This window comes from Ictalurus furcatus, chromosome 10 (genome assembly GCF_023375685.1).
Source record: "Ictalurus furcatus strain D&B chromosome 10, Billie_1.0, whole genome shotgun sequence".
Lineage (NCBI taxonomy): Eukaryota > Metazoa > Chordata > Actinopteri > Siluriformes > Ictaluridae > Ictalurus > Ictalurus furcatus.
Window position 1 is genome coordinate 13,843,040 of NC_071264.1, and position 26,770 is coordinate 13,869,809.

General features: G+C 39.6%; 1 protein-coding gene across 1 annotated transcript in view; it reads right to left on the minus strand.

Annotated features, from left to right (window-relative positions):
* Positions 1 to 2,812: 2,812 nt before the first annotated feature.
* Positions 2,813 to 26,770, minus strand: part of hcn2b (hyperpolarization activated cyclic nucleotide-gated potassium channel 2b) — a 36,658-nt gene continuing 12,700 nt past the window's right edge. The window contains exons 4-8 of the mRNA XM_053634249.1: positions 23,285 to 23,503; positions 13,809 to 13,955; positions 13,449 to 13,689; positions 9,251 to 9,415; positions 2,813 to 3,805 (exon numbers count right to left, since the gene is read on the minus strand). Of these exons, the coding sequence (XP_053490224.1) occupies positions 2,916 to 3,805; positions 9,251 to 9,415; positions 13,449 to 13,689; positions 13,809 to 13,955; positions 23,285 to 23,503 (1,662 nt within the window). The 3' untranslated portion in view covers positions 2,813 to 2,915. The remainder of the gene's footprint in view (positions 3,806 to 9,250; positions 9,416 to 13,448; positions 13,690 to 13,808; positions 13,956 to 23,284; positions 23,504 to 26,770) is intronic.

Below are 26,770 nucleotides of genomic sequence, written 5' to 3' on the forward strand. Positions count from 1 at the left end.
AAGAAAAAAAACAACTTCCGTTTGTCAATTTTAGTAAAGATGTAGACACTTGGGATCGTTACAGGTACCCTTTCTTATTAAGGTGCCCCCCCAAGCACCTTGCGTTTACCATACAAACCTGTCTATATATGCACTTCAATTTCCACCATTTACAACTGAATTGTAAAAGGGCTATATCGAAAATGTACTACTGCCTACCCTACCCCACCCACTGCACCAGAACAATCACATTGTGTTTAGAATCTCAATTGCTGCTGTACATCTGTATTCTCTGTCCCTGACTGAACTCAACAGGTCAAGAGTTCACCAAAACAGAAGATGAGACAGTTTTAAAAATCTATTCAGTGTGATCACTTGTGCATTATAAGCAACTATAAAGCTTTGTATTGCTGGCCATGTTTTCTGCTGTATTGTCCTGGGATTATGAATGAGGTTGTTCTGAAACTGAATAATTGACTGCAATAAGGACCGGAATATGATCCTGGCATTCACTCAGGCATGTCAGAACTGTAAAAGCTATGGTCTTGCTAATTGATGATGTGGTAACAATTCTGCACTCCTACATTTGATCATTTATTTCCACTGCCAAGTCACCCGAAGTACCTTACCTAAGTACCCAGCCAGAGTTCGGTTACCATTCTTCCTAGGTTAAGATGAATGTTGAACTGGAGTATACAGTTGGAGTTAGAAAAAGTGATGTCACACGAACGTATTACGTCAGCAGTCGAACCTGACAGCCACCATTCACAAAAAAAAACAACAAATGGCTATATTTGCTTTTCTGTAAGACTGACATGCTCAGCATTCTAAAGTAGCAGTCATAAGGTGTTTTTTTTTATTTACTGTTTACGAGTGAAACAAATAACCAAAAAAAAAAAAAAAAATGAAGGTCAAACCAAACTCTTCCTCTCTTTATTGAAAGATGAACTTGAACCACAGAACAGAAGTCATCCCATCCTGAATGCATAGCAAAACCTGTGGCATGTTTTCTTTACAATGTTGAACAGCAATTCAGTCAACCTTCCTTGCTTCATTTGGTCAAAATGTGGAAAGATTTTTTATTGCTTTAACGATTTTTTGAATTTGGCAAACAGTGTCTAAGAGTAGGGAGATTGCTGAATATCTGAAGAAAGAAAGAATGTTCTCTTTGAATGTTATTGGGTTGTAAGAATTTTTAGGTGGTAGCATACCAGCCAGCAGTTTTATCTGTTTTACACTTTAACCTTCATACACAACGGGCAAATGGGGAAAAAAAAATTTTAAACAGATTTGTCTTACAGGGCCAGCATATTAAAAATCAAGCTGTAAAAATTATATAAGGGATTTGAAACGATTTTATCCATGTATCCAGACATTAGCTGCTCTCAGAGGTCATGAACAAGACAATGCTGGCTTATATTACCCTCAAAATGGAAGCCTCCACACAATACACTGTGAGCATTACATGTAACAGGCCTTCACCAGCAACATTACTAAAGCAAGAGGAAGGGGAGAGCCACAGGGGAGATTACAGCCAGCCATCTTCAAACAGTTCAGTGATGAAAAGAAATACATTTGAGTCAATAACAGTGACAGAAATCAACTCATCATGGAGTTACGCAGAGTGGGTTATTCCATGAAGCCGAAAGATAGGAGCACATGAGCACAGAAAGACTCGTTGTTGCATAATGCGTGCTAACATGTTTCACTGGATATAATCACTAAATCACTAACAGCGCATATCACACTCAGTTCACATAACCTTTCCTCTCCTTGTACAATGCTAAGGAGCATTTTGTAAATAGTAGCACATATGACTTTTCTCTGTTGAGTTAATACAGCGTGACTGCGCACACTGTATGCTGCTACATCCATACAGTATGCATTAGTCTGGGAAATATCCAACTCGGTCTGATCTTTTCTGAATAGATGATTAATTCCCACTGATTTCTACATGTGAGGTTAAATTTGGAAACTCATTTAGATGCCGCACTGCAAAAGCCACCAATAGGGGAAAAAATGTATTTACAATATTGTTGGTTTTTAGTCCACAGTGCCTCTCTCCACCTACATTTCTTGTTTCCACTGTAATTAAATCCATCCATATATTTTATCTGGTTTTCCTTCTTTTTAATAATAATATTAAAAAGAAGGAAATTATTAGAATATTTGTCATGGGATGTAAATATGAACAAATAACTTTTTGAATATTTAAAACACACACACATACAAGTCTGGACAAAAATATGGCTTCAGTCAAGGCAGTGAAATTATATGTTACTTTCTTTTCAATTTCAAGTTGTTTAAACACGCAAAAAAAAAAAAAAAAATCTGCTTAACTTTGGTCCAGAGCGGAAGAAGTCATATCCATATCTGTATCAATGCTTCCAAACTGATCAACTGTCAAATACACCCTTGGTCAAATAAGCCTTGCCTGCATTTTCTATAGCAGTTTTAATATTGCTCAATCATAAGAAAAAACACTATTAACTACCACTCTAAATAGGGTGGAGGAAACTTGCAAAAACACTTTTGTAAAGAGTTACATAGTAATCAGAGACACATTTCCCCACGTTGCATTCCACTCTACACTGTATTATTGGAGCTACTGTGTACAGTAGGGAACTGATTCTTGCAATGTTGAATACAACCACAATAAATGTAAGCAACTATGAAGAGGCAAACTGTGTGGGAAGAAGCTACATTGATATTTATGTTGGTGGGTACAACAGAAACATCTCTGATATTTAAATCTTTAGTTTTACAGACTTTGTATAGTTATTAGTATGCTGTCAAGTCTGGCAGTTCTAGTCACCCCCCCCCCCCGTCACGATTTGATCCATGTACATTCTTAAAGTAAGATCCAGGGCATGACAAGGAGGTGAGAAATGTACTTGCTGAAGGAAGAGACACCTACACACCCAGCTCCATCAAGGTCACAAATTGGAAGATAATCTAGATCTAACATGATGGTCTGTGTCTGGAAGGCTGACTACTGAATCTTTCTTGGGCAGTCCTGAGTCCTGGCTTGGCCTCATTTGTGGTAGAGAGGCAGGTGGGAAAGCTCCCACAGACATCTGGTGCTGAAGTGTCATCCTGGGAGGAATTGCAGCCCTGAAGGCCATGGGCCCTGGTAGGCTGTGAGGTGGTCCAATGGAGGTGGAGGAAACTCTCATGGACTGGGGTGGGCTTGGGGCAGCCAGTTGCGTGGCATCATGGGGCAGAGATGGTTGGGAGGCTGAGAGGGCCCTGGCATCCTGGGTCATTGCACTTCTGGGAACTGTTGCTCGGTGCGTAGGGCTGGAGATGTGCTGCTGCACCAGGGACAGCTGGGAGCCTGAAGGAGCGCCCATGGGACTGGAGCTGTACTGGAATGTTCGACTGCCGGTAGCCAATGGGCTCTGGACTGGCGTGCTGGTGAGGGCAGAGGGTAGAGCAGTGCTGGGGAACTGTGAGCCTGGAGGGGTCTGCTGGGTCCCAGGGCTGGAAAGGCTTTGAACTACCTGGAAACGGCGGACCATACGGGGTGACTGGAGAGCTCCGTGGGCTGCCAGAGGGTTGGCCATCTGGGGACAGAAACTCATGGCTACAGCCTGCTGCAGGGTGGCAATTGCCGAACCTGTTGGAGGCTGATTGGATGAAGGAAACATGGTCCCATAGGTGGATTGAGTGGCCGACATGGCCCTGGGTCTTTGCAGGTCCACTAGTTTCACCATCTCTCGGTCATACTTCACAATCTCCTGAATTAGCTCATTCTCGTGGTTGTTGAAAACTCCAGAGTTTAGGTCATGTTGGACTTTGTGCATCAAAATGGAGTTCTTTTTGCCTGGAAATAAAGAGAAGCAACATTAATTTTTATTGGCATATTATACTCTCAGTTGCCAGTTTATTGGGTTAACCCACTATATATGTCCACTATATAGGCATACCATTACTTGCTGTAGCTTATTTATCAGCACCCTCTAGCATGTCCCAGTGGAAAGGGGCCTCCACAGGACCACCACTGATCAGATATTATTCTCAGAGCAGCAATGGCAAACATCTTAATGGGTACTGTGCTGATACATATGGTATCATTTTCCTGCCTCATTCCTGTTTGGAGGTTGGTGGACTGCAGTGTGATTAGATCCCAGCACAGACAGTTCTAGATGATAGAGTTGTGCCAAATCAAGGTAGGTGTAGCTAATAAATTGGCAATATTGTATATATAATACTATACATACAATATATGGTTCTGAAATACTGGCGTCATAGCAGCATCCTTTATCAAACTGCCAGGCTGTTCTTCATTATCAAAACGATTTGTAAGTGTTGACATCTTTACACCACCATGATTATATTTTATTAGGGGTGTTCCAGTGCAGTGCTTAGAACAGATTTCTTTGCTTAGTGGAGCAGTAGTAGTTAAAATATCTAATCCAGAACATAGCATCCAGCCCTTTTAATTTCAAAAACTGCAACACTGTCTGTACAATAATTACACTCAAATTCACTGATTTTCAAGGTTCACATGCACAGTAACTACAGTGATTGTGGAGCATCTGTTTTTACTGATGCAAATAATAACTTCTCTTCAGTTTTTATTCAATAGCCCAAACTTACATAGGATGCTTTGCAGTGGTGGCCCCACCCAGTGCAGCAGGAGCAATCTGGATCTTTTTTTTTCTCTATTTTCTGCTGAGTCACTGTGCTGCTTGTACCAGCATGAGATGGAGCATGTGGCCATAGCCCTATCCCATCACCCCTACTACTGAGAGAAATCAATTCTCTAGGTGAAATGACCTACCTCCCACAGACAAGAGCCTGACCATCTCTCTCTATTATGCTCATCCCCTGTCCCTCTTCCATCTCAGTATAACACGCAGTGCTGACTCGCGCCTCCCCAGGGGGTCTAGTCCCTCCATATCCACCTTGCTGCCCTTCTAAAGTAAACACTTTAACAGCTAGGGGCATGTTCTGATATGTGTGAGCAGATGTATTCTGGAGCACTGTAAAAGCCTGTAAAACAAGCAAGCTTATTTTGGATACATCCTTTTTTTTTTTTATCTGAAATGAAGCTATATCTGAGGCACCAATGGCATATCTTCTTTGTTGGAGAACCTCGCATTTCCCAAAACCAGATAACTATTCATTGAGATAATTTTATCCCAGTCTCTCTAATGTTGAATATCCAAATGTCCAAACACAGGGCTGGCATGGCAGGATGAGCTGTCATTGTGTCTGGAATCCGAACTCATCTGCTAGCAGAACTGATCTCGGATGGAATGTGGATGCCATGGCAACAGCAGGGCGGGAAGCAGCCATGTAGGCGCTTTGTAAACAGCTGAGGTGGTCATGTGACACAAAGTGACATCAGCAGCACAACGACCTTGGGAGAGGAGCATGGGATGTGGGGAGGAGTGGTGTCACTTAGCAGAATGCATGTTTACATACTGTTGCTGGACTTCCATTGTTTAAAAAAAAAACACAAAAAAACACCTGACTCTAATGAAAGAATCTCCTCGTTTGACCTTTCACTGTGCGATTGCCAAAAGGCATATACAAAACAAACACATGCAGATAAAGTACTCATGTAATACAGACAGATACTGACACTCTAGAAAAGCTAGGTTGTGATATCTATCTGAATGGACTGAGTTTGTTTTGAGTTGATTTTTTCCCCCCACAATACTGAGTAGCTTTTGTGTAAACAATGCAGATATGAAGCTACCAAGTGAATTTATCCAATGGCAGAAAATGTCAAAAAGCTGGTATTCAAAAACCAACAGTTTTAAAACGGCTTCAAAATACATATATTGTAAATAGTGATGACTGATAGCGAAAGCATTTAAATACAGCTGATTGTTAATGTGTCCTGTAGTTCATTAGCTCAACTGTTCGAGCCACTTAGCTAGATAGCAGTGTAATTGAACAAGCTGACTAGCTAGCAGGCAAGTAACTTAGATATTTTTGTTGTTGTTGTTTTTACATCCGCTCCTATTAGGAAACTATTTAAATGTTATTTATCCTTAGAACTAGCTTTGAGGGCAGGTGCATTCAGATTTAGTATTTGAAATGGTTATTCCAGTCGATACTGTTGTGGTATTGCCTCATTTCAGTTTTGCGCCATTCTTGGAAACATCAGCTGCATCTATCTTACCTAACTAATATGAGGAGTTATAATATTATTTAGCCCAAGATCATGGAAATATACCTAGACTTGTTACCTTACATTGTCTACATTCTACAATTTCTTTGTATAGCATTAAGATGTCTGTTCACTGGAACTAAGAGGCCAAAACCTGTTCCAGCATGACAATTAAGTTTGCCACTTTATTAACCTCGCAAAGGGCAATTACAGTAGGGCGTAAAAACAACACACAACCTTATCTGAGACATAAAACATAATACATAACCAAATTAAAACATAAACCAATCATTAAACACATAAAGCAGTCAAATATTACATATTATAACATGCTTCAAATTCAATCACTCATAAACACCTGTAAATAAAAGAAAGCTCATTAAGAAGCCTTTAAAAATTTCAGATTACAAAGACGGATGGCCTCTGGCATGAAAGTAAACTTATAGCGGTTGGTAAGGCACTTAATACTTCTAAGCCACCTACCTGAATGTATTATCTCAAAGTGCATATTCAAGGGGTGCATGTCATCGTTCATAATACTCCAGACTTTCCTTATCACTTGTTGCTCATAAAACTCTGTTAAACTCCGTAGTGGCACGCCGGTGATTTCTGAACAGGTCCTAACTATATTTTGTAAGCGGTTCTTACTCTTTCAAGAAAGTGATGAAAACAAGCATACAAATGAAAACTCAAAATACTCTCAGTGAAGGTTGTATAAAAGGTTTTCAGTATAGATTTTTGTATGCAAAAGGAGTTAAATTTCCTTAGAACATGAAATCTTTGGTGAATCTTCTTAATAATGGCCTCTGTGTTCTGGTGAAACATTAAGGTAGTATCAAAAATAGTTCTAAGGTATTTGTACTCCTCTACTCTATCAACTGCCTTATCATGAATGTACACTGGTTGTACCTTGGAAGCATTTTTTTAAAATCTATCACCATCTCTTTTGTTTTAGTCATATTTAGTTGCAACTCCACTCCATTGCACCACATAATAAACTCATTAAGTGCCTGACTATCATCACACTCTGAACTTGATAGCAGGGATTGGAAAACTGTCGCCTGCGTATTTATAACATGACAATTATCCTGAAAACTTAGGCACTCATTTGTATAAAGTATGAAAAGAATCGATGACAGAACCCTGTGGAGATCCAATATAGAGTGTGTCTGAAGAAACTCCATTCATCTTGCCCCTCTGCTGCCTACCACCTACCTATTAAAAAGTCTAAGATCCATGAAACCAGCCCAAGACTGACATTAAATTCATCTATGAGTTTCTTTGCTAAAATAATCGGATTCAATGTATTAAATGCTGAGGAGAAATCAACAAACAGTCTAGCAAAGGTGCCCCCACTCTCCAAGTGTTGATGAAGAGTGTTCAGGAGGAAGAGTTTTGCATCATCCACACCTCACTTAGCGTGATAAGCGAACTAACTTCTCACCCGTGACTGTCATAAGCTGTGACTCAACCTCTCTTTCCAATTCTTTCATAACTAATGAAGTTAATGCAATAGGCTGGTAGTCATTAAAAGAGTGAGACTTCTCCTGCTTAGGAACAGGTACTACAGTAAAGGTTTTCCATAACTGAGGAACTATAGCCTGATCCAATGAAGCTTGAAACAATGAGTGAAACACCACACTGAGCTGCACTGCACAGTGATTAAGGGTTCTACCACAGATACCATCCAGTCCAGGGGCTTTGTTGAAAGGTATAGCTTTCAGCTGTTTAATCACATTAGGAAGGTACAATTTCAGAGATGGAGAGGGGCTCAGTGATTGTTGAAAACCTTCAAGAACAAAGCTTAGATCATACTTCTCAAAGCACGTAAAAACAAGCTCAGATCATTAGCTAGGGAATTAACACTGCCTTTTTCATTTACTACTATCCCCTGCTTAGATGTATTTAGATCTGCCACCACCTCGAACAAATTTTTCTTCAATTTTATTTCTGTAGTTTAGTTTGGCATGTCTAATTGCTCTTTCAACCTCCTTATTCATATTTTTTCTTCACTGATCCCTAATAGGAATGCCCTTTTTTCCCTATTAAGAATACTTTTAAGCTCTTTGGTTACCCATGGTTTATTGTTAGGAAACACAGTAAGACTTTTTGGTAGGTATAATATATTCAACACAAAAGGTGATGTAGCCAGAAACCACAAGAACCTGTTCATTCAAATCAGAACTTTCATTCAAAAGCAAGTCCCAGTCGGTATTCTCAAAGCAGCTTTGCAATTCTCCTATGCTCAAGGCAGTCCAGTTCTTAATTGTCTTTTTTCTCTCTATATACACACCTTACAACTGGCACGTAGGCAGAAGCTAAAAGGATTGTATTGTGGTCAGCTGACCCAAGTGGAGGTAGGAGTATCGACTTATAGGCACCTTGGATCAATGTCCCTGTGCACAATGTGAGGTCCATAAAGACATGATTTGCCAAGGTTGGACTGAAAGAACTGAAGTGGCCTGCATAGAGCCTCAACCCCACTGAACACCTTTGGGATGAATTGGAACGCTGACTACGTGCCAGACCTCCTCAGCCACATCAGTGCTTGACCTCACTAATACTCTTGTGGCTGAATGAGCAAATCCCCACAGTCACGTTCCATATACTAGTGGAAATCCTGAGGAGTGGAGGGTGTTATAAAATGGGGGGGAGGGGGGGGGGATCTGAAAAGCAGATATGAATTTGATGGTCACATGTCCACATACTTAAACATATATTGTATATCTTACCTATTGTAGAATGGTAGTGTACATGTGAAGCTTTACCCTAAAAGGTATTTACATTCCAGTTTTATCTCTATTTTTAATGGTATACAATATCCACATTTCCAGGTGTACAGATGCATATTAAGGGTATAAGGGTATCATCCCAAGGAAACAAGGAAAGGTGCAGTGTAGCCATCTTCCTAACCAGTTTGCTAGACTGCAACTAAATATTGAATCCACTAGCACAAAAAGTACAAAAAAATTTTTTTTTTAGGCAAATAAGCATATTTCTGATGCTTTTCAAAAGGTGGAATCAGACTGGCTGTGTGGCAGCCATACAGGCTCTCAGTTGCTTTTACCTCAAGTTGCTGAGTTGAATGAACAACCCATGTGTTGATGGATGGATGATAAGATCAACAGATAAATACATCCTTACCTATCCGATCTAGTCTGTCAATGGCCACAGTCTCGAAGGCTCTCCTCATCATTGGATATTCCTCCAGAACTTCATTAAAGTTGTCCACAGAGAGTGAGAACAGACGGCAATAGGTGTCGGCTCGAACGCTGGCCGTGCGTCTCCCCCGAGTCAGCAGGCAAATCTCTGAAGCACAGACACTGAGTCAGCATCATGCTACACCAATTACAATATCACAACCACTAGAAACCTTTATAGATACATGAAAAGCACCATGTTGGCAGCTGTATATTGTATATCCTTTAATATTATATTAATAAGCGCATAGCCAGTGTCATAGCTACCATCATTTTCCTTGCATGGAACATTTTGATAAAACTATTTTGTGGAAAAATCATTTGTGGAATTATGGGAATACATTTTAATATTGATAAATGATCTAACATTAACCAACACACTGTAAATTTTATCCAGATTTCTACTGAAACTTGCACAAACTATAAACACTTTATAAATGTCAAATGATAAAAAAAAAAATTATTTTAAAAAGTTTATGCACATCACAATAACAATAATATTTCCTGCATATTGTGAACTGGACAGCCAATTCTGGTACATCTCTGTTAATTAACATGTTCTTAACGCTATGCTCTTGTTTAAATATGCTCCAGAGCATTCTCAAAATGCCCTCCGATTGGCATTTAATAGCCTGCACGTTAATTAATACATCTAATTATATTTAGCACCACATTAGTTGGTCTCTGAAGGGGTCAAGAACTGGATCCCTCGTGTTTCTGGGCATGCTGTTCTTCCTCAAGGTCAGAGAGCCAACGCCACAGGGCTGGGAAGCACCAGGCCAATTACCACTCAGTCAAGAAGACGCTTTACAAGGAAGTGTCATAAAGCTGGAGACATGGCCGTGCTTCAGAGCGCGCGAAAGCAAAGCTCAGCTGATTTTACACTTGATTCTGAAATGATATCTTAATTAGAGCTGGTTAAACTTTATATATTCATTTTCTATAACAGCATGGCTTTGACAGCAGTTCCAGCTGTAACATGTAAATCATAGCTTTATATTAATGCCCTCGTGCTAATACGATGTTGTTTCTATAGTAACAGCAAATTCACATAAACTTGTATGGTGGATACACCACATAATCAATAAGCCTAATAATAAACAGATTACAAAAATGAGTTGTTTAACAAAGTAAAACATATAAACAGTGATATGGTAAGGTTTTCTATTAGGAATTTTTTTATACTTATGGAAACAATGTGACAAGCTGCTTGTCTTGTCTCTTCAAGAAAGAGAAAGGGCAGAGGCTGGTGATGGAATGGCTGTTTATAGCTGGTATTACATAAATGATAACAGGAACTAACCTGTCTCGTGGACATTCCACAACATGAAAAATTGTTACACACTCTAAGACACACTGTTATAGGAAAATAATCTACTCCTCTTCATGTTAGGCCAGATCACACCACTCCAGCATGGATTATTTCCTATTATAGCACTGCCTGTTTTATGGACTGTTACAGAATTTTACCATACTAATATTATGTTGTACTTAATGCTGGAAAACCAACATTCTCCTTGGTCATGAAATACTAATGAAACATTTATCTTTTGTGGAACTATGGGAATAAATTATTATATTTATTATAAACCTAATTTATAATACAGATTTCTACTTGAGCATGCACAAATTATGAAAAAGTTATCAATGTTAATTGATCAATTTTCCTATTAATATACTGTCACATCAAATAAACTTAAAGCTACACGCAGGTCACATAGCATCACATACTGTATTATTCCTGCATAGACTACCAGAGAAGCAGATAAAATGCTTTATACTGATTCATTATTCTTTCATTCTTTAGAAAGAGAAAGGGAAACATTAGCATATGACCTTGACCTGAGTCATGCATATGTGAGTGTGTAAGTGTGTGTGTCAGACGTGATATTCACAGCTCAGAGGAGATTAATGATCGTTCTTGCACAGGGAATGAGACCAAGTGTGTATGACAGACTAAAGCATCCCAACTCAATCTTTCCTCACATTTCCCATTAAATAGTGCAGACTTAAGTAAAGCTAAACTAATGCAAAAAAAAAAAAAAGAAATGTCATGTCCCTGCGAAGAAAGGGTGTTTGTTAAATTCATGGGTCACCCACTGTAATTTTCGTACCATTTTGGCTTTAAATAAAAACTAAAAGTGTAGTATTGTTTCAATAAAATGGATTGTACAATGAAGTTAAAGACAAACTATGGTAAATGAGTTAGCATCTTCTTAAAGTCATACTCACCTTCCTCATTATTGGCTAATGTGTTTTTTGTTTGTTTGTTTGTTTGTTTTGATAGGGAATCTTCAAGGTTGACATTACAAAGTACTCTGTCACTGTTGTCTGGCCATGCTTATTAGGTTAATCGGCCTTCTGTTTGAATCCTTAGCCTTCCTTTGGTATTCCTAATTCTTGGCATATTCCCAGCTGAAGTGAATTTCTGGGCTATGGGCCAAAGATGTGGGAAAGAGGTTGCACTATTTAATGGATCAACAATATCAATATCATCAAACAGACTTGAATGGTTTCTTAAACTGGGCCAAAGTAATTACACAAAGTAATAAGCCATAACATTAAAAACCATCTGCCTAATATTGTGTAGGTCTGATCCGTCAAGGCATGGACTCCAAAAGATCACTGAAGCTGAGTGCTATGTTATCTGGAAGCAGATCATTTAAGTTCAATAAGTTGTGAAGTGAGGATTCCATGGATTAGACTTGTCCGTCCAGCACATTCCACAGATGTTTGTTTGGATTGAGATCTGGGGTATTTGGAGGCCAAGTTAACACCTTGAACTCTTTGACATGTTCCTCAAACCTTTCCTGAACAAATTGCTGAAACAGTTGTGGATTGTGGTAGAGAGAATTATCCTCCTGAAAGAGGATAATTGTGGTGCACTGTGGTGGACAGGAGTCAGCATAGGCACTCTGACCGGGCTGCCGCTATGCAACCCTATAGTGTTCTGACACCTTTCTATTATAGCCAGCAATAACTTTTTCACCAATTTGCATTCAAGTAGCTCTTCTGTGGGATTGGACTGGATAGGTTAACCTTCACTCCCCATGCGCATCAATGAGCCTTGGGTACCCGTGACCCTGTCGCTGGTTCACCGGTTGTCCTTCCTTGGACCACTTTTGGTAGGTACGAACCACTGCATACTGGGAACACTCCACAATACCTGCTGTATTGGAGATGCTCTGACCCAGTCATCTAGCCATCACATTTTGGCCCTTGTCAAAGTGACTCAGATCCTTATGCTTGCCCATTTTTCCTGCTTCCAACACATCAACTGACTGTTTACTTGCTGCCTAATATATCCCACCCCTTGACAGGTGCCACTGTAACAATATAAACCAATGTTATTCACTTCACCTGGCAGTGGTTTTAATGCTATTGGTGATTGTGTATATTCATATATATTCATATATTCATCATTGATGCTTGTGGCTTTCTCCTTAATGATATTGAAGTGTTTGAGAGTTTCTCAGAAAATGGAAGTGGACACCAAGCAATTAAATAACAGTGAAATATGTGCAGCCATTTGAGGTTTAATGCAATAATTTAAAGATTACTATATGTGATTACAGAAGTATTTCAAGATAATTTCTAGTCACACTGTATGAGATAAGCCTAAGAATTCTCGGCACATTCTATAACAGACTGTGCCATAACGTAATGTCAGGTTATAGTCTCAGGAAATGTACTGGAGGGATGAACACTGTTCTGTATTCCCTCAATTGGTGTTTTGATGATGGTGGTAGAGGGCACTGTCTAGGCTAACACATCGCTCCAAAATCTCCATAGGTGTTCAGATGGTTTAAGATCTGGTGACTGAAGGCCGTAGCATATGATTTATATAATTTTTATAGTCATCAGACCATTCACTGAGCCCTCATTCAATAGGATTGGGCGGAGTCATCCTGGAAGGACAGAAATGTTTCAACATGAGATAAATGTGAACAGTCGGAAGATCATTGATTTACAGTGATCCTCCCTTCTGTAAGTGGACCTACACCATGCCAATTTTCTTTTCCTTAATTTGACACACAACTGCATTTTTGCTCCAATTTCACTTCAATCAAAAGAGGATTACTTCCTAAAAGTCACAGAAAGTGATATACATTAAGTCTTCGCCTACAGTGTATGGTCTTTACCTCCAAAATAGGATCCATCAGAGAGCTTCATGCCTATGTTGCCTTTGGTAAGGATGCTCACAACCCCATGCTGGATGAAATACATCTTCTTGCCAATGGTCCCTTCACGAATTATGTAATCCCCTGGCTGGAAGACCTCAAAACGGAGTTTGGTCAGCATGGCGGTCACAAAGTTGGGATCAGCATTTGCGAAAAGCGGCATGGAGGCCACTAACTTGCGGCAGTTGAAGTTGACAATTTCCTGGAAAGGGAAGTCATCACAGAGCAAAATGTATTGGCTGAGGCGAGCATTAGATTAAAAATGTAATTTATAGTTATTATACGCCCTGATTAGTTTATTATGATTAATGTAGGACTCACCTCTCTCAGTGGCTCATTTAGCTCCTCTAAAATACTCTCCTCGTCGAACATCTTGCCTTGGTATCTGTGTTCATAATAATCATGGATCTTTTGCCGGAAATCAGCGGGAAGTTTGTGGAAGGACATGTACTGCTCCACTTGTTTATACTGAAGAGAACAGAACAATAAAGACAGATGCATTCAGTTATGTGTGTCAGAGCAACAGCTTGTTCATTTCCCTCTCCCAATTTCCATCCATCTCTTTTATTTACTTCAGCAAGAACCATGCTGGTGATGTTACTTACATACAGATAAGGCTGCATAATTAGAAAGACAGCATGGCTTTCCTGTTTGGGCTTTGTTACTATGTTAGGAGACATCAGTCTGGGTTATTTACGGTGGATGGGATAGGCTCAGGAGCATGGGAGACTGTGATGGTAGTGAGGCACGAGTGAAACAGCATTCTTCTATTTCTGTTGCTACCCTGATAAACTGCTGGTGTATTCTGGGATGCAATAAAACATAATATAGTATATGGCCAAAACATAAAAACACCAAATGTTTTTTTTGTGCAATCACATAATTAGTAAGGGCCATGAACAACCTCAGTGTGTGAACCCTGAGCTGCCAAACCATCCATCTAAAATCAAATATCTTTACAATGTTTCCAACAAACTGCATTTGAGGTCTGAATTTCTACAGCAGTGAACAGGTATGCTACATGATTTCTGCTTTTGGTGCCAAAACCCCGGTAAAGCCTTGGCTTGGTGCAGGAGTCTTTCTCCATGTAGCTGAGGGATGGTGTGAGTGAGAACATTAATAAGCTTTGATCTGACACACATAAGTGCAGCACTCACACACACCGAGGTGAAAGGTCAATCTTCAAGCCTGGTAACAGCTCTGTAACTGGCTTCAGAGAAGCCCTGCTTTCAGCTATTGAACATGTCTCCTTTCACAAGCTGTGATTGAAACATAACTATTTTAGAAGTTGTAGCAAATATGTAGCCAAATATTGGTTTAAACCACACTTCCACACCACTTCCTGTGGTGCTCTTTTTATTATTATTATTATTTTTTTTATAAATGATTTGTTTTACCTGATTTTATGTTTCTTTAATCAGCTAGTGAAAAGACAGTTAATGAAAGGAAGGAAGGAAGGGAGCAAGGAAAAGGAGAAGGAGGGAGGCAGTAAGGAAAGAAGAAGAAGGAAAGGTAGGAAGGAAAAAAATGTGAAAAGGAAAAAGGAAGGAAGGAAGGTAGTTTGGAAGGAAAGGGAGAGGGAGGGAGGCAAGGAGGATGGAATGAAGGGGAAAAAGAATGAAACAAGCAAGGACAGAAGTAAAGGAAGGACAGAAGGAGGGAAGGAAGGAAAGGGAGAGGGAGGGAGGCAGGGAGGAAGGAAAGAAGAAGGAAACAAGGGGGGAAAGAAAAAAGGTGGAAGGACAGAAGGAAGGAAGGAAGGAAGGAAGGTAAAAAAGAAAGCTTGATGAATAAGGTTTCAAAAATCAATACAGCAGGAATGACAAAACAAAGAATAAAAGAAAGAAAAGGCCTCTGGGAAAATGAAGCTTTTATGCCCTTCTCCCGTTCTACTTACTGAATAGGGCTGAGTTTTGACAGTGATTGTATTTCAGTGTGGCATGAGTGACAAAAGTAAAATGCAATGCAACACTACAGGGAATAACATTCACTTCTGCATTTCAGCATTTCAGCATTGCATTCTTAAAAATTAATCTCCTACTGTGTGTTTTTCATTAAGCTGAACCAGATACTATATAACAGCCAATCAAAAGCAAAACCTTGTGTTTATTGTATTTCATGTTTTTACACCAGTATAACTGGTTCACCACAACATAGATGTATGCTGAATGTTAGCTGGGCCTGCTTGCTGCACATTATATATGATGATTCTTGATGTTTCTTAGTAAATTTAAACAAGCACATTTCTGGGAAACTAATGCATTTTCTCCCTTTAAATACGTGTGTGCATTAAACAAATACACATGGGCTCATTAAGTGTGCACTATAGATCACACACACAGACAGAGAGAGAGAGAATTACTCATTATCCCCTCCAGCAGAGAGAGCTAATGTCGGGAGGTGAAATACCAGAAATCCCCAATTACAAAACAATTTCACAAAACCTTTTGTTTCTGTAATCCGCATCCAATCCTAATCTAATTAAATCTCAATTCATTACAGTGGGATAAGAGTGAAATAAGCTAAGAGGCTTGCAAAATGCCCTTCCTCTGTATCAACTCGTCCTTTAGCGCTGCACGCCTGCTAATCCCACAGCTGAGCTCAGAAAAAACAAAAGTTAGAAGATGTTTTCTACAACCTACAAATGCGTCCGATGAGAGATAGAGCATCTTAAATAAGCACCGGTTAATGAAAGGAGACACCCTGCTGCCGTAACTGTGAATCTTTATTCAAGCGCAGCCGAGGTTTTCATCAAGCTGGACAAAGTCTCAGTAACTGTTACTATTACTGTTTGTCACTCGCAATCAGATCAGCATACGTTTCCCTGTGATTCATTCAATCAGGCCTTAATGCAATTACATCTCATCTCTTCTCTTCTCTCCACTTCTCTCCTCTTCTCTCCTCTCTCTCCTCTTCTCTCCTCATCTCTTCTCTTCTCTCCTCATCTTTCGTCTTCTCTCCTCTCTCTCCTCATCTCTCCTCTTCTCTCCTCCCTTCTCCTCTCCTCATCTCTCTTCATCTCTCTTCATCTCTCCTTTTCTCTCCTCTACTCTCCTCTCTCTCCTCTCCTCTCCTCTCTCTCCTAATCTCTCCTCTTCTCTCCTCATCTCTCCTCTTCTCTCCTCTCTCTTCTCTTCTCTCCTCTTCTCTATTCTCTCTCCTCATCTCTCCTCTCTCTCCTCATCTCTCCTCTTCTCTCCTCTCTCTCGTGTCCTCTCCTCTTCTCTCTCTCCAGCAATGTAGTGGTTTCTTAACACACTCTTATATCTAGGTTTTACTATTATTGCAAAATAACTGAATGAATGAATGGACAAACAAACACAAATGAACAAAAGAAAAAGAAAAATATAAAGAAAGAAGGAATGAATGAAGGAAAAGGCAAGAGTGAGGAATGGAGAAGGAATGAAGGAAAAAAGGAAAAAGAAAGAAAGAAAAGAAAATTAATTTTTCATCTTCCAAACAAATCATATAACTCCAGTTTATTGCGGCATCGCGCTCCACCGCCTAATCCCAGTCCATTCTGGACACTGCAGCTCTCTAACTCACACGACCTCTAACACACTTGCTTCCTGTTTCATGTCAATCTAATTGATTTAAACTCCACACTCCACTCTGCTCTTTGTGAGGTTTTGATATTTTTGTAGTTGTATTTGCTATTCTGAGCATTTTCAGGTTTTGCTTCTCTGGCTCTGACCTTTTTCTCTTTACTCAGTTTTTCATCCTGGTTTTGCTTAACACAAATTGTTTGTACGATCACCTGACCTTTTTTGCCTGTTTGACGATGACGGCTGCCTTTTGATTTGGATTCTTATTAACGAGTCCGAGAACTCGAATCTACCACTGTTTTCATGACCGTTATTTATTCATTTTAATGGTTAGCTGTGTGATACTGAAATCACTAGCATAGTGTAATATTGGCCGAGTAATAACATTATTTGTGTTTGCTGTCATGGTTACAATCCAACAGGCTTCCATAGTGATTTAGAAATGTAAGGAATTAATACACACCTGCCAGCGAATCAGACAGGCGTATTCTCTTTGTCCATGGCAAATATAAGCTTCAGTTCTGCACCATGTAATTTGCCTTTTAGCCCTGGCCGTGCTTACTAACTCTGGAGATGAACGTTTTCACACCAGCTTTATTCTGCAAGTGCTGTGCTGCCATCAAACTTCCAAATTTCACCGTTTGGGGATTAATAAAGTATTATCTTATCTTATTATGCAACAGGTTAAAAGCTTACTCGCTGCAATTATGACAGACATGTTACAGATTACCTGCTTAATCCTTCCAGCAAAACATCTTTACAGTAAATCCATCTGGCTGTAACCTTCAGCTATATCATAACAGTGTAACTGCCTACATATCAGCACATACAGTATTATCATCTGAATGTATTTTACTCCCTTGTTTATTAGATGTAAGGTTGACCTTTTGCAGGAAAGATGTCACAGCTGTCTGTCACTCAAGAACAGGAAATGAAATTGTTCACCAGCTCTGTATTAAACGACAGGCACATGTATCTCATCGTGTTATGCCTCTTATATTTAACATCTGGTTCACAAAAAAAGCATGATGTCTTTCACTCCTGGTGCTCAGGGCCTCCTAATGCTGTCTTCATTATTGTGCAGGTATAACAGGGTACACCTGCTGTTTCTGTATTCTATGGTCTTTATATGGCCACTGCAGTTAATTTGATGATAATGAATTCCATTATATATTGAAAGGAAGAACTTGTCTGGAAGATCAGCTGAATCGTAGCCATATTAGCAGTCACAGCCAAGTAGGAAAGAAAATGTACTGTACAGTTAATTTACAAAAAAAAAAGAAAAGAAAAAGCTGACTGATTAACATGTTTATGTTTGGTATATCATGACATATTATTGTAGCAGCAGCTCAGCAGTTCCAATGTGAGTCAGGTTCTGACTACGCTATATTTTAAACTTTAACAATGGCTCCATTTATAACACTCTTTAAAATAAAGGAAGCAGGTATATGAGAAACAGTGTGCCTTTTTTTACTGGAAACAAATTCACTCCATTTAAAAGTAACTTAGCTCTTAGTACTATTAGCATCTGTCTGGTAATAAGTCCTATTAGTGTTATTAGAATGAAACACTTCAGGTGTGTTGAAAATAATTAAAGGTGCAGTGGTGTGATATGGCCCAATGTGTTTTATTCCTCTTATACTGCAGCTATTTGCCAACAATTACAATGTATTGATTTGTTAATAAATGATATGTCAAACATTTTGTCAGGTTATATATGTGTTTAATGTTATGTAATGTGCACAAAACATGTTATTTCCTGTTACTGCTTACATTATAGCAGCTATAAACATTCGTTTCTACACTTTTTTTTCCTTTCTCTTGAAGTTAATAAGACAAAATAAAAACACAGCTTGTCATGTTGCAAAGAAACTGCAGTGTCCTTGCTCAGACATACATTTTCAGGTCAGTCCACAAAACTTCTATGGGATTTGGGTTATGAATTTGTAATGGCTACTCCAATACTTTCACTGTGTTGTCTTTTAGCCATTTTGTTACAACTTTGGAGTTATGTGTGGACCATTGTTCTGTTGGAAGACCCAGTCGCAACCGAGTTTTAAATTTCTGGATCATGTCTTGAGGTTTTGGTTCAGTATTTCTACATAATCCACCTTCCTCATGATGCCATCTATTTTCTGAAGTGCAACGTCCCTTTTCGAGCAAAACACCCCCTACAACATGATGCTGCCACCACCATGCTTCACAATTGGGATGGTGCTCTTTGGATTAAAAGCATCACTCTTTTTCCTCCATACAGGTTATGGTAATGGTTCCTCCATTACATTACAGGTCTGATTATCATGGCCAAACAGTGAAACGTTGTTTCATCTGACCAGAGAACACTTCTCCAAAAGGCAGGTGATCACCTGCAAACTTCAGTCTGGCTTTTTTATGCCAGTCTTGGAGTATTGGCTTCTTTCTTGCAAAACATCTTTTCCGGCTGCTCTTACAATGCATAATGTGATGTGCTCACCGATGGGCCACTACGACCAAAGACAGATGATGACAAAGTTCTGGCAGTGTCCGAAAATTAAAATCTCAGATTAAAGTCTAAAGAATATTACTGCTGCTACAATACTCTTCTAAAAGTCACCAATAGGAGGACGGCATAGGATTAAACTCACAGGATGCCTACAAATACAAATACAGTAGTGGCAATGACAAAATGTAAACAAAACATACAGGATTTAAAAGAAGAAGAGTTTGCTGAATTTTGGCAGAAGCGAGAATGTCTCTATACTTTCGCATCACAATTCTATCATGATAGACAAAAGTGGATGTAGCGTGGAAAGACATAGAGGATTTACAGATTTCAGGTATGTAGCACACAAATGCTCTGTTCAGTGAGTTGTCTATTTACTAATATGACAACATGAAACTATTTCATGCTTTTTAGTTGAGCTACAAACTTGTGTTGCATCGCTGCGCACCCAGTACGGCAGACCGTAGTCATTTTCTTTAATCATAGGTCTACGGTCTTCATCGTATAATCAGGCATGAAGAACACGTTAGCCCACAGTTTGTTACAGAATTCTGCCAAGATTTTATTTTCATCTTGTACAGTGCGACAAGTAATAATCGTAAAAGACTGCTGGAACTTTTGGCTGAGTTGCTGGGTTTTCCCATGTTATCAACAGGAGAAAGTCCCTGTCTCACTATAGGCTCTTTAATAGCCACAGATGTGCTCTCATTAACTCCTAATTATGACAACTGTCCAATTCAGAAGCTTCTAAAACTCATTACGTCAATTTCTATCAATCTTCCAGACTGTTTATACAGACAGTCAACTTGGTGAATGTAAACTTTTGACCCAATTTATTTATGATATAGTGAATTAAAGCTGAAAATATATAGATCCAAGGCAGTCTGAATTAGCTTCTAGACATTTACTGTGCACATTATGAGCAGAACACTGTGAAGCAGCAGTCTGAGGAGAGAGTAATACTGTTACATAACATTTAGTGTTCTACCCCTGTACTGGGAACCAGGGAAACACTCCGTAAAAAACAGCGGAGGACTGATTGGGCAACGAGGGACATTCTGACCAGAAGTATGAAAACAGGGACCACAAAGGATCTCTCATAATCCAACACACACACACACACACACACACACACACACACACACACACACACACTCACATTGTTGTGAAGTGGAAACTAACACCTTCAGGCCACTTAAGGTTATAGATAGGCCATAGCTATTTATATATGTTTGTGTGTGAGTGTATATGAAGATGTGCATATGTGTAAGTGTGTGAAAGTGTCTAGAACATACTGACATTCACACACTCCCAGCTTTGACATGCACCATGACTTAGAGAACAAGGGGTACATAGGAACTTGTTTGTTAGTACTGTGGCACACCAAGCCAACACCCAAAAACTAGCATCAGCCAATACCAAATGATCACCCCACATTGTACTGTCAGCAACAATCATGCAATGTCTTTCTGTTTTGAGTTCATGTTGATGTGTTTCGGGATTCTGATTTGCTGTTGCGTTTTTGGTTTGTTAATGTGTTTTGCACCACCGTAGTCCCAGGATTTTATTCATTGCTTCAGGACATATCTATCATAGCTTACTTATTTCCTACTGTGCTTTATTGATATCCAAGTGCATGATTATTGCGGATCCTAGTCTATAACAGAGCTTTCATAACCATCAAATCTGAAACTAGTTCCAGCACCACCAACATTTATCAGCTCCATTTATGCCTAACACAGTAATCGGCAATGTCTGTTTGTTCTGTGTCATGGAAATAATGCTGTTAGTTTCCTCCTATATACGTTATCTTGTTCAAAGAATGGCTTTTGTCAGGCCCTTAAGTGTGTTCCATGGCTCTGTTGCCATAACCATCCCCGCGTTAGACAGCTCTCTGGCTGTGTGCTGCTCAGTAGTGCTGCAGAATAATGATTAATAAAGAAGAATGTCTGCCGCCTAGGGAGATCTGATGAGCACTTGTGATGGTCCCTTTGCTGTGGTATGTCACACTGTTATTTCAGATGTTATCAAAAAGACTGTCGAGTGGGATTTCAGGGAAACTTACTCTCATAATACTATGGTTATAGAAGATTGGATGATGCAGATAAAACCCAATCTAACAATAAAAAAATAACTGCATTTGAGAGGGTAGCATGGTAGCATTGCTGCCTCATGGGTCCAAAGTTTGATTCTAAACTCAGGTTACTGTCTGTGCAAAGGCACCCTAATAAGTTTCTAGCACAGGTATAGCCTCTATACACATTACCGGCACAGCTGTAGTATTTCTAGATAATTCATGATGCCATCTATTTTCTAAAGTGTAAAGTCCCTTTTCCAGCAACCATGCCCCCCCAACACACACACACACACACACACACACACACCACATACATACACAACATGCACGCTTCACAATTGGGATGGTGGTCTTCAGATTAAAAGCCTCACCTTTTTTTTCTTCCATACACAGGTCTGGTTATTATGGCCAAACAATTAAATTTAGTTTCATCTGACCAGAATACACTCCTCCAACAGCTGGTGTTCACCTGCAAACTTCAGTCTGGCTTTCTAATGTTAGCCTTGGAGCATCAGTACCGCAAAACAAGAGCTTTTTATGTGTGGGAATGTTTAGTGTGATGAGCATGTGTACATCGTGAAGACATACCCATCTCTGTGATTTAAACACAGATACTTATCCCATGCAAATCGTACATAAACAATACAGAATTCTTCCAGGAATATTTCTTAACAGACATATGTCCAGAAATCGTATCCTGCCCGAAGAGTACTTTTCATGTCATAACGTTATATCAGATTTTTCTTACTGGCAACTTGGTCTGTCAACCTTGGTCACTCTCCATAAGAACACTATATTAACGTTACCACTTCAGAGATACACAGGGCTGGAAGGTCAGACCAAACTGCAGTACTAATCATCAGTATTTTATGGATTAAATCATGGCTCAAACTAATGTGTGTGTGCGTATGTTTATATATAAGCAGCTGGTGGCACCAGATTCTGATTTTGATATTGACCCCCCCCCCCCCCCTTTGTTCAGAGATTCATTATTCCATTTCTGTTCATCAAATGTCTCTGAAATTTGTTCAGTTTATGTCTCAGTTGTTGAATCTTCTTATGTTAATACAAATATTTACACATATTAAGAAATTTGCTGGAAATAAAAGAGGTTGAATGTGAGAGGATGTTTCTTTTTTTTTTTCTGAGTATGCTGTCCACATCACTGTCACCTTCTGTTATATGAATTGATTGCTAGCCTGAAGAACTGTCCATTAATATAAGAACACTCCTTCTGCTTTTCATTGACTCACTGGGAAGCACAATGTGCTAATAAATGTTTCTCTTTTAGGTCACACTGTGATCCCGAAAACACTGGTTCTCTGTTTAGGAAAAGAGAAGAGGAAAAAAAGACCCGGTCTGGAAAAGAGCAGGATCAAAACAAACCGCATGGATATCTGATAGAACGCCAAATGGTTGGTGACATGAGGAGATGAGCTGCAAAGCGGGGACACTGCAGTAAACAAACCACCAGATGCCACTATGAGAATCAAAGCGCTAGCCATTACTGCGGCGGGTGGATCAGACGGGAGGGATGCCAGAGACCTGTGTTGCATCAATGGTCAATCGGAGCAGACCTGTTCTTGCTAAACAGGCAATAGTTGCTGACTTTGATCTGCCAAGATCAAATAGTGGATGGCACATAAAACAATCCCATGCAGGTGTGTGTTGTGCAAGCAAAACAGTTACCTACCTTTTCCTGGTACTGGCGGCGTGACGAGTCCAGCGACTGGATGAGCGCAGTGGCGTGGCCGATGAACATGGCGTAACAGGTGGCTCCCACAATCATGCTCAGCATGGTGAGCCAGATATCAGACATGCTCTCCGGGGCCTGGCGTCCATAGCCGATGCACAGCATATGGCTCATGGCCTTGAACAGGGCGAAGGAGTACAGCTCGCTCCATGAGTCATTCTGCACAGAGAAAAAATGAATAAAGGCACAAGTGGTTATTAGTTTTCAGTAGACATTTATCACTGAAGCTGTATCTCTGAGCAGCTTGATTGCTATAAAACAGCTCCATGTCACTAGAAATCTTATAGTGTGTTATCTGTATGTAGTTCCAGTGTGGTGTGATAGATTCATTATCCATGTTCTCTTTTTCAGCCTTTAAAAGGCAGCCAAGAAGCATAGCACTGTTTATCTTTTCAACCAGACTTATGTCCTGGCCTGAACCTCTCTCAAGCTCTCTTTCTCTTTTATCTACTTAAGACTTCTTGCTTCTTGAATCCGTTGTGCTCCCCATTATCCGTCTGTAATTTCTCTAGGACTGACCTGATGGGTTCTACCCTATTTTCACCATTTGCATTTAGTTTCATTTAGTTTCACCATTTGCATTTAGTTAGTTAGGGTTGGTTAAGGGGATGAGAACACTGTAGGGAGAATGGAACTGACTTTAAATGAGGAGAAATATTGAGGAGGGGTGAGGAATACTGGAAAAAAAAAAAAGCTGATAATCAGAGTAATGGGTGGGGGAATTGAGGTTGATGAGATGTTCAGACTTGAGAAAAAAATTCCCTCCCATCTTCATGTTCTTTGGGTGATTGCTAGTTTCTGCTTTGTAGCACACTGTGTTTTGCTTTTTAAATATTTTTTGTTATATTTAATGCTGTGAAAGGTCCGTGAGACAAGTTAGGTCATGTTACATTGTTCTCTCACCAGCCTCTTTTTTTTTCTTAAATTAATGCAACAACAAAAAAAAACATTATTCATGTTCCTGAGAAACTGGAAAGTATAGTTTTCTGTCCTGAAGACTTTCCCATGGTGGAAAAGCTGACTAATTGTTACAAACCAAGTCTATTCTAGTCATTTGCTTGGCAGGTTCGTTGACTAACTTGAGCTGTATCTTATAGAGCTTTTATAGAATAACATCTATTTTTAAAATTTTTTAATCTTGTCCTCACACTATTGAGATTTCCCCTCCAGCGCTCAGCGCGCTCAACAGCCCGTAGCATGACAGCGCGTGCTTCCGGGTTGTCAAGTTGTGTTTACTTTTGACACGTGTGTTTGTTTTGGTTTCTGTCCTGTCTCTGCCCCTGTTATGTTATTGGTTCTTTCCTAATGTCTCAGCTGTTTTGTGTTATGCCCTTTGATTTCATTGTATATGTAAACCCCTGTGTGTCTTTGCTTTGTACGAAGTATCATGTTTCTGTGTCATACCAAGCCTTTGTTCTGTGTCCTCTTTTCATGGTTTTGATCCTGTTGTGTCCTCCCATTTCTGGATTCTTGTCTAAACCTAGTTTATGTTGTTTGCCGATTGCCTGACCCTGTGCCTATTTAGTGACCATGATTTTGCCCTACGATTTGGATTTGTCTGCCTGCCTCTTTACATTAAAAGCCTTAAAAGGTTCTAGCCAGATGCCACCAAGATGGCCCACCAAGCCAGGTCATGTCAGATATGTCAGAGATTTCCCCTCTGGGACTAAAGTTTAATAACTGTTTCTTTACCACTCCATCCTCTTGTTTGATGGGCAGCCTGCAAATAGCTATGATCATCTTACTGCTTTGAAAAATGCTGAACAATCCAGACTTTCGTTAATTTGTTAATTTGTTTTGGGAAATTCACAGAAGCACTTATAATGGAATAAGAACCAAGACTGACCATGTCAGGATGATAAATCTCCTCCTAGGGAGGAACATGTCCACTGTCAAGAATGCAGAGCGTCCACTGGGCACACAGGCTTATGAGGTCCAATTATAAAGAGAGAAACAGCGAGCGCAAAGTGTGTGTAGAGATTGATATCTCCTTCAACTCCTACCATGTTTATGGTACGGTGCAATTTACAAGGCTATGAAGAAATGCTGCTATCTTTCCAGTAGCATATGTGTGTTTTTTTTCTGGAGATGGAAGAATAAACAGAACATCCAAAGCTAAATACTGTCTGGACACTGAAGTGTCTGTGAGGTCCACCAGGCATGTGCAAACAAACCTGAACTAACTGACATGAAGCCTCATTTGTTTGTTCACGTTCTGTAACTGATCTAGCACACACAGTTGAGATCCATTTACTTCATCCATAGACCAGATCAATTAGATTGATACTGTTTCACGAAGCCATGCAGGAGACATTGATCAGTTTGCCACAAGGCCACAGCCCACAACGTGGTGCTTCAGTAAACAGCTATAAAAAAAAACTCAGGGAGACAAAAGGACAATGACACGCTAATGCCTGCATTTAGTTAACTTACGTGAAAGCACTCCTTTACCTTGAAGACATTCAGCTTTTTTTTTTTTTTGTAACACGAGTCCCATGTTTTTTTCTACGGCCAACATTTTCTACCAAAAAAAAAAGAGTAAATATGCATTCATACTCATTTTCTCTAGGGAAATAAGAAGAACAATAACATGATAATCGACTTAAACAGGATGGTTCCTAGAACAGCCAGCAGAATGTATAAATGTAGCTTGATGCTAAATGAAGCACTAGCAGAAACCCTGGACACTGGAGGATGTGCTGAACGAGTCAAAGCATGTGAAAATGTTAAGCTGGTTTTTGGACAGATAGTTTATCTCCCACCATTACTGATGTAGCTGTTAGCTAGGATTAGTTATAGGTTAGTTTACATCCATAAAGGTCTGGAAAAAGTGTTGAAAGTTTCTGCATAGAACTGAAAGACAGAAGGAAAACAAGCACTGTCCACGTGTCTCTCATGTTGTGGCAGCTCAGCAAGGCATTGCAACGGTAATTGAATAAATAAAGGGGCCTAATTAGCTGCAATGCATGATTGCTCTTCTGTGGTGTTTCTTGCCTACTGGACTGTGAATGTAGGAGCTGAGGAAAATGTTGTTTTTGGAATTTGTTTGTGTAAGTTAGCAAAAGATTAGCTGATACTCTGTCAGAAAAAGGTACTGTACATTACATTAGTGTAACGCAATGCAACAATGTGTATCTGTTTAGTGCTCCATATATTCATATCTGTATCTGTATTTGGATTTAAACCCATGTTTAAACCTGGATTTAAAGTGTATCGTAAAGATACACTAATTTAGCCTAATTTAAACCACTGTGACCCAAACCAGGTGGTTAATAAGGATGAATGAATGAACGCTGTATGTTCATGTTAATGAACATGGCCTTTTTTTTTTTGCTCCACAAGCTTCATATCTGACTGCTCACTCACATCCACATGAAAATAAACACCTCCAACTCATGAATTTTAGTGCGTCCTGTGGGATCTCAG